The 12,806-nt window shown below is 39.0% G+C and overlaps 2 protein-coding genes across 2 annotated transcripts; one reads left to right on the plus strand and one right to left on the minus strand.

Annotated features, from left to right (window-relative positions):
- Positions 1-1,772: 1,772 nt before the first annotated feature.
- LOC115811111 (akirin-2-like) lies at positions 1,773-3,491 on the plus strand. The gene is made up of 5 exons (XM_030773177.1): positions 1,773-2,056; positions 2,532-2,675; positions 2,783-2,932; positions 3,057-3,128; positions 3,333-3,491. Exons 1-5 carry the CDS (start codon positions 1,882-1,884, stop codon positions 3,341-3,343), a joined length of 552 nt encoding a protein of 183 aa, XP_030629037.1. The 5' UTR covers positions 1,773-1,881; the 3' UTR covers positions 3,344-3,491.
- Positions 3,492-4,328: 837 nt separating this feature from the next.
- On the minus strand, positions 4,329-12,600 carry orc3 (origin recognition complex, subunit 3). The gene is made up of 20 exons (XM_030785155.1): positions 12,565-12,600; positions 12,299-12,370; positions 12,040-12,117; positions 11,781-11,925; positions 11,452-11,556; positions 10,852-11,018; positions 10,548-10,687; positions 9,750-9,909; positions 9,410-9,523; positions 9,067-9,200; positions 8,665-8,728; positions 7,892-8,008; positions 7,627-7,706; positions 7,340-7,473; positions 6,799-6,887; positions 6,450-6,547; positions 6,011-6,152; positions 5,149-5,265; positions 4,666-4,745; positions 4,329-4,434 (listed from the first exon to the last, which is right to left on the minus strand). The coding sequence occupies exons 1-20, from the start codon at positions 12,598-12,600 to the stop codon at positions 4,329-4,331; spliced, it is 2,178 nt and encodes a 725-aa protein (XP_030641015.1).
- Positions 12,601-12,806: the final 206 nt, after the last annotated feature.

The following is a 12,806-nucleotide window of genomic DNA, read 5'->3' on the forward strand; positions in this document are numbered from 1 at the left end:
AGGAGCCGTGGATAGTAACGGGTTGAGACCACAATCTTCAGTCTTCATGACGATTGTTCTCACAGTCATGAGACATTTTGCCCACTGCTGTGGAGTCTGGTTGTGTTTGTGGAGGAAAGGTTTGAAAAAGCACAATACCTAAAAATTCTTTATAAGGTCTAACATTCACCATTATTCCCTTGAGCTCGAAACCTTATCTTTCAATGTGATAAATAATAGGTTTTTTTTTTTTTTTGTTTGCTTGTTTGTTTTGTTTTGTTTCTTGAGAATTTGTGTTCACATATGGTCTTGAATGTTACCCATAAACTCTTACTTGTATATCATTTAAGTGAACCCACTAAGATTGGTTTATACACAGCAGCTTGCTAGATGTGGAATCATTTTAGAATACTGTTTGATAAAACAATGAGATTCAGCTCAGTTTGAAGAGCAAAGCTTTATTTTTGAACTGGAAAAAAAAAGAGCTAAAACACTTTGAATGAAGAAACTGGATTTTAAAAACCCTTCCCAGAGATACTTTATTTTCAAAACAATAATTTAATACAGATACTGGTTACATAATAGCTTGGTCTCATATCTGTTAAGTATATATTATTATTACTTTTTTGGCAGTTCTATTTTGCTCATGGTCTGATGTATTGTTTCTGTTCTACACTGTACAATCTCAGCTTTAATTCATTGCGGTCATTTGTATGTATAAAATATCAAATGAACAAAACTTGTATTCCATTGTATACAACTGTATCTAGAAAAATCTTTTCAGTTTAAAATAAAAAAGTCATAAAAATAACATTGGAAGCAGATGTAATGTTGATTTAGTGTGATTGTTTTGTCTCAAAGACCTGCCTTGTCAAAGCACATTTATATTTGGACATCTTAACAAATAACAGATCAATTTAAAATAATTCTGATTGTTGTGGATTAAAATTTTGCCCCATAACAAAGCTGCATGGCCTATGAATTTTCTCATTTTTGTGGTGACTTTATCAAGCTCTGCTTTATCAAGCATTTTAATGTAGCTGCACAAAAAGGATACAAACTTGTTTTTTCCTGTAGAATTTTTATTCTTTTAAAGAATTGCTTTTTGGGGCAAAACAGCAGGAACAACTGTCTTCATAGCCCATGCAGCTTTGTTATGGGGCAAAATTTTAATCCACAACAATCGGAATTATTATTTTAAATTGATCTGTTATTTGTTAAGATGTCCAAATAAGTCGTGAAAGATATAATAGATTCAAATCAACATATTAAACAACCGTGGTTGTACTGTCTTGTTTCGAGTAAATTCAGAGATTGCATGTCAAAAGTACATTTTCAAATTCAACCACTTTTTTCAAACTTAGGGGAATTGCATTGGTACTCCAGTCCAACAGGTGGTGGAAGTGAGCTGTGTTCTCGTAACTGAATGTTATAAAATTTAACAGATAAAGACCGACCAATCACTAACCAGATACACTGGAAAAACAGGCGAAGGTAACCACGGAAACAAGCGCAGCAAGCTAGTCTATGATAAACAACGTATGTTGACAAACAGGATAGTTGTATATTTTTTGCATTTGTGGCGAAAGTAACATCTACAACGCCGAATGACCCCAGAGGACCGCGATTTTAAGTGGCTCGAATAATCTGAAGTGATTAAGATCGTTTTGTTTGCTGGCTAACGTATAAATGCACAGAGGCCCAGAGCTCGTTAGCTAGCCAACTGATGTTGGTTTGCTATGACTTTGCTAGGTTAGCCAATTCCACCGTTAGCTTTAAAGCTTTGCAGTAGGGCCGGACAGTCTTAGTTAGCTGGCTAAATCTGTCTCTTGCCTTTCACCTGACTTGAAGCCGAAACCTTATTTAACGGAGATCGAGGTTTAACTTTGTTTTGTCGCTGTCATGGCGTGTGGAGCTACTTTGAAAAGGACAATGGATTTCGACCCCTTGATGAGTCCCACTTCTCCGAAAAGAAGACGATGTGTCCCAGTATCACCATCATCCTCCCAGTCCCCAAGAAAATACCTGCGCAACGAACCATCACCTTTCGGGGAAGTTTCATACAGACTAACAACAGGTTGGTAATTAATATAAAGTCTACTCTGACGAGAATGTGTTAAATTTTGACACTTCGGTTGTTAAACAACTCCTTTTTGGACAATGGCCTATTAGCAAATATGTTTGTCCATTATGAACTAGTCAACATTGCAGTAAAATTGTGAACTTAAGTGTAACGTCGATAAACTCTTTTTTTTCCCTCAACGTTATAGCTGAGAATTGAAATGAACGAACTCGTTGCTTATTATTTGCCCGGTATATTTATGGTGGAGTTCTCAATATCTTTTATCAGATAATTGTAAGCGGACACTCCCTTCCCTGCTCAAGAAGACTGTACGAAACAACCCTTTTATAGGCTGTATCTACCTAAAGAATGTGAATGTGACTCTGTTTGTCTGGAGACGAAAAATTAACGGTTTGGAATTCTTTTTGGCTTTGCTTTATGCAGATACTAATGAGCATAATTAACCTGTATGCTTTCCCCCCCGACACAGAGCAAATACTTCATAACATAAAACATGAGCATAAGCGAATGCAGAAAAGGAAGCACCTGGATGGAAGTTTCCAGCACACAGAGACTTGCTGCTCTCTCGAATCCCAAACCCATGCTTCATATCTGAGTGGACCCACTCCTCAGGGTAGGTTTTTGTTTGATCGTTTGTTTTTTCCGACAATGTTGAAGTATTACATTTTGCTACCGAAGATACACGTTTTGCAAAATTAACTTTCTTTTTTAATTGTGTAGGAACGTCTATGGGAGCACTTTCCCCATCCAGAAAAGACCAACCTTTGTTCACACTTAGACAAGTTGGAATGATCTGTGAGCGTCTCTTAAAAGAGCGGGAAGACAAAGTTCGAGAGGAATACGAGGAGATGATGACTTCAAAATTGGCAGGTTTGATCATGTCACATTGCATACGTTCTCTCTTCGTTAATGTCACTGTCATTTCATTTCACACGAGTGATATGTCCTTTGAACATCACGCAACAGTACTTCCAACATTTTTTCCCAACTGCAGAACAGTACGATGCCTTTGTGAAGTTCACTCATGATCAGCTAATAAGACGTTTTGAGGAACAGCCAGCAAGCTGTGAGTTTTCCGTTCAGTATTTTGCCTTGTGAAAATATAACTCAGCTTAGTGTTTTATTTTAAATTCCATGTTCTTTATTAATGCATATCAGTAGATTAGTGTTTATTCCAGGTAATGAGTCAGTCTAGTCCCAGATATGATTTGGTTCAAGCCTAGTCCAGTTACTTCTGAACTGAAAAAAATGGTCCTTTGTTCTTTTCAAGATGTTTCCTGAGGCTCAACGACATCACGGCAGGAGGTGAACTTTCAAGCAACTTACTAAGCTGAATGTCCTTTGGGAAATACCTTGACCGACATATTCAGTTTAAAATAAAAATCTGAACTCAAATTCACGCTGGCAGAGGCTACTGCAGGTTGTCAGTGTTTATTGCTGATCCATGGAGAACCCTAGGTGCTTCCTCATGTATATGTGTTGGACTTTTTTTTTTTTTTAATGTTACTATACTAGTGGCCTACTATTCATCTGCACTGATGAGCCTTTTCTCTCATTTCTTCTCATTCAGACACTCTGCACTACTAAGCCTCATTTCACAAACTCATGTTTCATGAAAGACACACAAGCTGACAGTTTAGTTTAGTTTTTTGAATATGGACATCAGTGGGTTTTTTCCCCCCCTTTCTTTTATGGAAAATATAAAACAATGCAGGTTAACGTTTATTATTTCTGGTTAATACGCTTGTGTTCACAGAGGCTGAAATCTGTTTTGGCACATACCGCAGTTACACATTTCAGACCCAACAGAGGTCATTCACTAGTTGTTTCCCTGAAATTCTTTTGATGTTTTTCCCCCGCCATGTTCCAGTTGTTTTCCTTATTATGGACATAGTTGGAAACCAAACAATAAAGTCTTTTGTCCAAGACCTGTGATTTCACAGTATTACTGCGTTGTTTTTTTGCTTTTGTTGTCCCAGTGGGCAACACCCTGGCTCTCACACTGTTGCTTGTATCCAATATGACTTCTCTTTGGAGGTATATGATATATCGAAACACAGGCTTTTAGGTGATTTTTACCTCTTAAGCATGTGGACATTTTGTAACTTCCCATCCTGTGCAAAAGAGCAATTATCACACGTTACCTATGGCAAGTTTCATTCATTAAGTCTTAGAACAGCTAAAAATAGAGATTTTAAAAAGATTAGATCAATGACATACAATGAAAATATAATTTTATTGAAAAATGTGAATAACAGAGGAAGGTTTAACAACCTCCCCAGGTAAGTCTTGCCACATGGTCTGTTTTCTGTTTAGTGGATTTGACAAAGCCAAGGAACTCAAGCTCAGACACAGCCTGAATGAAACGGGCACTGGAATGCAGGTCAAGGCACAATCCTCAGTGTGTGATAGGATTCTCTTTAAAAGAAATCCTTATATAGAACCCTTTAATTCTTTTCCTCTTATTATCTCAGTGATAGGTCAATGAATATCTACAATACATTTATTACAGAATACTCCTAAATAAACAGGAAGACATGATAGAGAGTACTAGTCCCACCCCCCTAAAAAAAAATATTATGCAATTTACACTGAAAGGATACTGTTTGAGCTCATCAACTTTGCCATAGTCAGCAGATTCAGGATCCTTTCCCTCTGCAGCTGACACCACAGTGGAATATGCCTGGGAAAAAAAATCATTTACAAACTGAAGAATGACAATCTCAAGAAGGGGAAGACAAATAAATAAAAATGAAAACAGATCACGGTGGATTTGATTTGATTAGAGTGGATTAAACTGGATGTTCTGAATGACAATCCAATCTTGTAACGTGGATGAAAGATGAAAGGAAAGGGGAGAACAAAGAGATAAATATAAAGCTGTTCTCTGTCAGTCTTGAAGCATAGACCAGTGGACTTAAAGAAGATGAAGGGTTTTTTTATATATATATTTGAACGGGTGGATAAAAGATATTTTGGACAGATCAGTAAACCTAGGCACAGATGAACGGCCTGGCTAGATACTTGACTAAATGTAATTCTGGTTAAGTGGCTGTCACAGACACCCCCTGACACAATGTGCCTACCTCTAGCCAGTCGTACAGGTTGATCAGTCTCCCACACTCCAGATGGAGCTTGTAAACAATGCAGATATCTGGAGCAGCACTAGACACTGTGCCCGCATCTGTCTTCAGAGCTTCATTCTGCACACAAAGGTCATGTCTGTCAGGCTGAGGAGTCTCTGCTTGCTCCGTTAGTTGTCTTCTTGGCCATTGACCAAGATGATGTCAGCCTAAACTCAGTCAAAAACTAAACCACAAATTTTTTTTGGACTTTGAACTTTGTAAACCGTAATGTGCCACACGGTGTCCAATTTGCAGTGTTTGTATACATATCAATCTCATTGTTACACATGTAATTGCATTATACTCAAGCTGGTACAAAGGCACCCTAAATCTGATGACCATGACAAGAATCTCAGCGTTTTATCAGTGACTGGCATCACTGATACATGCAAATACGAGAACTTTTTCATTTCATTGTAACCCAAACATAAGTAATGCTTTCTCAAGTAACTGGTTATTACTCATTTAGCCCCTTCAAAACAACAAAATTTTAAATAACTACTTTAAGAGAAAATGAACTGTTTATGTGCCACAGCTAAATAATGTGATGCAAACAGCCACATTAACAGTTATATTAACCTTTGGTAATCTATTGTTTTTGAGAGATTTTACATACAATGCCACTATACTGCGACAGCACACTGACCGTTTTGTGAAATTGCCTTGAGGGTCCCATCACGTCTCAACAACGTTTTTAAAAAGGGCAGCAAGATTAATGAAATTACGACGATTTGCGTGGAAACCCTAGCCTCCAATCTTACCAGAAGCAGTTTTGCTCTTTTTTGAGGGGCGCACAAAAAAAAAAAAAAAAAAGCCAAGGTACCTGGAGGTAGCGGTAAGGGTGACTGAGGGCAGTCTGGATGGAGTTGCGAGGCGTGGCATTGAGGTGATGGCGCAGGACAGCGGAGGAGCTGAAGTAACTCACCTCATGCAGGGGCTGCTCATCAGGCAAAGCCAGGTGTGTTCTGGACACAAAAGACATATCCATCACAGCTGATGGCATCTTGACTAAGTGCTTAATCCTTCAGTGACGACACATACATTACTTGACCACACTGACAAAAACGATTAAGGTATTGATCAAATAAACGTTTTCCCCTAAGGTAGTGTCCCTATTCTTCTCAGGCCTTTAAACTGTCACTCTGGGGTTGTGAAGGTTCAGATAAAAATCAAAAGCACTCGTGTTTATGTTAATGAAAGACTGATCTTGTTTTCAGATCCATGCGATCTCAGATCATCATTCAGGGTGATGGCACACTTACCTAACCAGAGAGCTGATAAAGTCAAGCACCTCGTTTCGAAGCACCTCAAAAGGGCTCATTTTCTTAGTCCTTCTGGATTCTTTCATCTCAAGAAGAGTCTTAAAAGGGAACAAATGGGGATTAAAATCATAATAACCGGGGCAGACATCTTTGAGTATTGGGTTCATATTGATATTTAATAGAGTCCATCCATGGTGTTAGCAGGAACTCGATTTATAAATTTAAGGGGGAAAAAAAAAAAATGAAAAAGATGGACTTTAATGCTGAAACTAATTCCATCTCATTCCCTGAACTGCCCAGATCTTTATGTCAGAGACATGAGACAAAAGCAAAGGAGGGAATCGCTTACTTTCTGAAGGTGGAAAAGATCCGTTTTTTTCTGGAGACTCTTCTCAGGTGAGGTAAAGTCTTCTGCTGTGTTATCCCCAGCAGAGTGCCCTGACAGAGTGAGAGGGTAAAGTTATAGTGAGTTCAAACTGACCAAACATTTCCATGTTTCCAACTTCACACAGTACATAATTCATGCAACTTCTCTTGAAGGAAAGACCAATGACGCAAAAATTAATTTTGTAGCGAGAACAATTTTTGAGAAATGTTTGTAAAGAAAACAATTTTTGACCTCTTGGATCACAATTACAAAGTTTCATCATAAAATCATGTTTGAGCCAAGACAAGATCTCCCTCAGGACAAACTATCATAGTGCTTTCACTTTTAAAGGACAAGAACATGTAAGAGACCTATTTTCTTGTAGGACAGACAAGCAACTGCTTCTATATATGTATTGATTATGATGTTTAAACTTAAAGGTAATGAAAAGACAGGACAAATAATATCATTTTCGTTTCCAGCGCAAGTCACTTTCAGAATCCAGTTGTTTATCGTGACTTACTATCGAGTTTCTCAAACTTGCTAATGTACTCTTTCAGCTGCTGTGACGCTCTCTTCATTTTCTTTGCCTTGCATTGTTCCAGTACATCAGTGCACTTCTGCAAAGCGGCAACAAGCTCATCTTTCGCCAGCATCCTAAAAGATTGAGATGAAGTTACCACGCAGACTCATCCACTTCTTTTTGGTCCTTCCATAACACGGTACATTTGGAAGGATCAGATACTGCAGGTGTGTTCTCATTACCTTTTCAATTTTATTTTCAGATGCAAGGATTAGATTATGTTTTACCTGAGGAGCTGCATCGCAGACCCATATTCACTACTCTCCCACACATTCTTCTCCAAACAAGACACGTACAGCTCCCTGATCTAATTTAGAAAAAAAAAAGAAATGTCTGGGCACTGAGCAATGCCTCTCTCTTCATAAATAATGTCATTCAAATGTAATTACCTATATATACACATACAATCACAATGTCAGCCTAATCTGTTCCACAAAAACGGATCAAAACTGTTGCCTTGTCTTGTCCTTCTTGAATAAGACTGGATTTTACCTGCTTCCCCAGAGGGTACTTTGGCAGAGCAGATGTGAGGGAGTGAAGACACCTGAGGACAGGATAGTAGTTCTTGTGGTATTTCCGAAGGTTTTTCAATAGTTTCTCACATGTTTCCTGAAAAGAGTTTTTAAGCATACTCAGGTCAGTGCTAATTAAGGCCCTCTAGGACCACGAAACCCTTACTTAAAGTGCTAAGTCAAATCTGGGCCAAATCAAAAATTTTGACGGCGGTGAACTTAATGAATAACACTGAAATCACAATATTCTCTATCCAATTCTGTCATTTCCTGTCATGAAACATGGCTCAGACGTTAAATTTCATAACAGCAGCACAGTGTGCTCAATACAGCTCATTTAAACACAGACTAGTCGGCATTTACAAAGCTTTCCTATACGTTTTAACTGTCCGAGAGAAACACACAGACCGTAAATCTGTACCATGAATATTAACAGCACTTTTATTTGCAATTCAAAAAAGGTAACTCCCTCTTTGAACTGTCTGAATAAACAGTCTCTCCATTATAACTTTGTTTTTCTGTGTATTATTATTAATAGGTGCAGTTCAATAGGTGCTAACAGAGGATTAAGAGCCTAAAAAGGTAAGCAGTCAGGCAAAAAGAGTAAACTGAAGAACACTCTCATTTTCACAACCCAACAGCAGTGCTCCATTGAGTTCATTTCAAGGATGCTTTACTGGTGAAATAATCTCAGTAATCTGCATTGTGGAGGTTATGAATCACAGAATTAATAATAGTTAATAATAAATCTACCTTCACACGCTCATCACTAGTCAGCAGCTCCACCTGTTCCTGCGGTTCCTGACTCTCCACATATCTACAATGACAAAGGAAAAAAAACAAACAAAAAAAAAAACACTGATCAGCATTTTACCTGCATTTTTTTTTTTAAAGTAGTAAATGGCTTGTTGCAGCCCATAAGTACAGAGTACAGCTTATTTCAAATGTCATTTACATTTAACACCACAGCTCAAAAGAATCAAATGCTGAAGGGCAAACAAGTCACATAAACACAAGTGAACAAGTCACAACAGTTGTTACACTCAGAAAAAAACAGCACTGCCCCACCAGTCCAACTATCATAATGACTTAAACAGCAGCAGTCCTATTCCGCTACATCCACCAAGTCCTGGAATAAACGCCTGCGTGTTTTACCTCATGAAGGACGGTAGTTGCCGGATCCTCTCCACATCCTGGTGACTAAGTGTCTGGGCACTGAGCAATGCCTCTTTCTTCTCACAGCACAGCACGCTCAAAGCCTGGGAGTGGAAATGTTCCAACAGCGCCAGCTGGAAAAGGCCGAGAAACACACAGACAAAACTAGAGACCTAAACAATACAACAGAAAGACCTAAAACCTACACAAATAGCAACACAGAGAATTCCAAACGGTCATATTAACAAATAAATACGCTGTTATAAATGTCTCAAAATACTTTAAAGATCAGGTTTACAAGATTACATCCGAGTGATTGTTCTTGGTTTATGTTAATACTCACCTGTAGTCCTTTGATAAAGTTGCGCACAGAGAAGTCATGGTACAGGAAGATACTGACCAGCACCTGCAGTACCTTCCCACTCAGTTTAAAGGGGAAATGATGAGTCAAAAGCAGCTATATGGTGAGAAAAATGGAAGAGACCAAACTATATCAGTACTATTAAATTCTTAATTTTCTTACAACACATATGAAGACATCCCAAGGGCAGACAACATTCAGGAATTACATTAGGTGTTCCATTCAGCAGCCTGTTTTTTTTTTTTTTTCTTTTTAAACATATGGGTCACAAAGAATTCTGCTGATAACACATTGTAAATATGTGAGCCCTGGAGGCTTTCACCTTGTCAATGACTGTGGCCAGGTGCTGAGTGCAGGACAGGGACTGAAAGAGCTGGATGCACAGGAGGGAGGAGACAGAGTGAGGCAGCATGTTCTGAATGGTGCTGGGAGAGGTGGCGATGCCAAAGATGAACATCAGAGGAAGTTCCTGAGTATACCGGCTATGGAGAGAGTAATACATGAATCAGCTTCAGGTTACTTTCCCCACGTCCGTATTCTTAGCAAGAAGGTGCACTAGCTGATTTGGTTGTGGCAACCAGATGCAATTAATGCGTTTGTCTTTTCCACGCCCTCTGAAATGGCGGGAAAATGATATGAATTAGCTCACGTACTGTAGGTTTCAATGCAAACCTCTGTACCAGAGACTGAAAAATCATTTAGTTGTTCTCATCATTAACGTTGTTTCATATATCTGGTTACTTCCGCTGGCTTGACAGGACACAGTGCGTTTCAGAAAAATGCACTGATGGTGTTCACAACCCATCTCTGAATGCAAAGAGAGGACTAAAGGCTCAAACAAAAACAAGCAGTACCTCTTATTTTCACAGGTATCATTGAAAAATGTTTATCGTCTTCTTTAGAATGGTAAAGAGGGTATGGGGAATTAAACCACTAACCCGCCATGTAAGCCCACAATGAAGCATGTTATTCCATGCAAACGACTGACAGAAATAATGTCTCATCAAACTAACCGCGTAAAAAACAACCACACTCCAAGAAAAAAGCATTATTCTGAGCAATAAAGCAAAAATTAGCGTTTTGAAGTTTTACGAAGACACAATAACTGAGTTATTATCACCTGCAGATAAGGATGAAATCCTGTAGGACTCGAGGGTTAAAACCTTCCAGGTCTTTAAAGATCACCACAACAGGTGGATTCGGTAGCGCATCTTTATTCAACACACTGCGCTTTTCATCTGGTGACACGGCAGAGTATTTCTGCAAAAGACATATATAATTATAAAGGCAGGCACTCACATAGTTTTCAAAGACAGGGAATTAAACGCAAATAATAGTGGAGAAAGATCTGGCCCCGTGCATGTCTAATGAAGTAACGCCAGCCTAAGTTTAAAACTCCTTTTAAGGTCTGTGTGTTCACGAACCTTAGTCACAGACTTGTACCACTGGCAAAGAGTATTCATGGAGCAGTGCACTCTCTTCTGGTGGACAGCTGTATTGCAATGGCTGGATTCCTCCTCATCCTCTTCATCAACTGTGATTCCAACCCCCATAAGCCTCTCAAAAACCCTTTGCATCAGGTGCTTCAGAGCTAGACAGACAAGCACAAACTGTCTTCATTATGACATAATCATATTATTTCACAAAAAGTCTTTACATCTACACTGAATGCAGCATGGGCAACTAGTTAGGTTGTCTTTCTAAACTCCTCCCCCCAAAGACTCCAAACTGTCATCAGGTCTACTACTCACCCATTGGTAATTTAAGGAACTATATAACATTTCTGTAACAAATCTCTTGGACCACTTGCTGCATACCATGGCTATTTGTCCATATTTAAACCTCTTTCCTTGTGTCTGTACATCTTTGATACAAATCATCCAGCTGAAAAAATTTTACTATTCTCACTTTGACTATCTCCTAAAATCACCACTGCCCCAACCACTCCATCTGGCCAAGTCCCAAGTGTTTGACTGTCATCGTTTAACTATGTTTAACATGTCGGGCATTAGTGACATGCTCACCTGCACACTCTTTGGCTTGCACTGACACCACAAAAGGAGTCACGGAGCTTTGCAGGAGATCAGACAAACTCTGGAGTGTCATATCATGATCAGGTACATTCACCCCTAAATGGAAAAAGATGTAAGTACAATGGTATCTGAACACAGCAGGTTGTTTAAATGACGGGGCTCCATGTTTGGTGTATTTTGCTATTTTAAGTCAGTAAGACAGAATCGTCATGATAGAATAATAAAATAGAATTTGCAGTTCTAAGACAAAAATAGGTGTTTCAGGAGACGGGTAGCATGTTGTGACAAATCAAAAGTGCCAAGGCCAGTGAGAGGCATACCAAGCACCAATGCAGCAGTAGGGATTTCGTTTGCCCTCATATGAGACGCCCAGTCATCTGGCTTGCACTGGAAACTGGAGGCCCATTTTCTGCTGAACTCCAACAGGCTATCCAATATCTTTTTATTCAGCTCGTCTTGCAATGCCTGTGTGGGGAAACATACTGATTTCAGTACCAGAAGAGACGGCTAGGATGAATAGGTGTACTTCCTCTGAACTCTGGGGGTACAAAATGAAAATGTGGAACAAGTCGCCCTAACCTCTGTATCACCTTTGATCTTCCCCCAAAGTCGCTGACAGATAGCAAAGCGTTGTTTGCCGTTTTCACGGTCATCGCTCTGCTCAATGAAGTGATTCTCTGACCGAGACAAAAAAAAAAAAAAAACACAAAAAACATTATGAGGCAATGATGCTATTTCGAGAAATCATGTCTAATTTTCAGTAATAACACTTCACGAGGAATAATATTTCACTTCTACATTGTTCCACGAAATACTGAGAGGAAGTCGGCTAGCTAACGTTTGCAAGGCAGATGTACTTACCTATACTCCTTTTACGTTTTTTTCCACTGGGTTTAAAGACAAAACAGCCCTGTAATAAATAAAGTTGTAGTTGTCCGTAAGTGTAACCATGTGTCGTCAATATAACGTTTACATTCTTAAATAGAAGTTCACTTGTAACTGTGTTCACTTCTCATGACGAACCCACTCCAAAGTATGCTCATTATGCTTTACATAAAGGAATGGATGAAAACGGAGCGGTGGTTTCACAAAACTGAAAATCACCTTGGATACTGACGAAGTGGTAGCCTGCAGATCCATTCCTGTGGCTTCTTTAAAACAAAAATTCCAAAGAAAGACACAAATCCACTGTTTTGCAAATTCATCCACCGTGCACTGCATTAATTTCCTGCCCCACTATTTTCCCGCGGTCTTGACGCAACAGTCATGTGGACCTCAGCACCGCCTCCACATGTTCCTTTTTAGACTTCAGTTGAGTGATAGTGCTGCAATGATTCTAGGTAGGC

This window comes from Chanos chanos, chromosome 1 (genome assembly GCF_902362185.1).
Source record: "Chanos chanos chromosome 1, fChaCha1.1, whole genome shotgun sequence".
NCBI lineage: Eukaryota > Metazoa > Chordata > Actinopteri > Gonorynchiformes > Chanidae > Chanos > Chanos chanos.

Excerpts from the sequence above, each read along its gene's own strand:
- orc3 (XM_030785155.1), bottom strand. The coding sequence starts at position 12,600 with ATGGATCTGCAGGCTACCACTTCGTCAGTATCCAAG. Across the intron at positions 12,118-12,298 it reads AGTACATCTGCCTTGCAAAC|AGCGATGACCGTGAAAACGG; the intron begins GTTAGCTAGCCG and ends TTCATTGAGCAG. Across the intron at positions 6,153-6,449 it reads TTTATCAGCTCTCTGGTTAG|AACACACCTGGCTTTGCCTG; the intron begins GTAAGTGTGCCA and ends TTTTGTGTCCAG.
- LOC115811111 (XM_030773177.1), top strand. The coding sequence starts at position 1,882 with ATGGCGTGTGGAGCTACTTTGAAAAGGACAATGGATTTCGACCCCTTG. Across the intron at positions 2,057-2,531 it reads TTCATACAGACTAACAACAG|AGCAAATACTTCATAACATA; the intron begins GTTGGTAATTAA and ends CCCCCGACACAG. Across the intron at positions 2,676-2,782 it reads GAGTGGACCCACTCCTCAGG|GAACGTCTATGGGAGCACTT; the intron begins GTAGGTTTTTGT and ends TTAATTGTGTAG.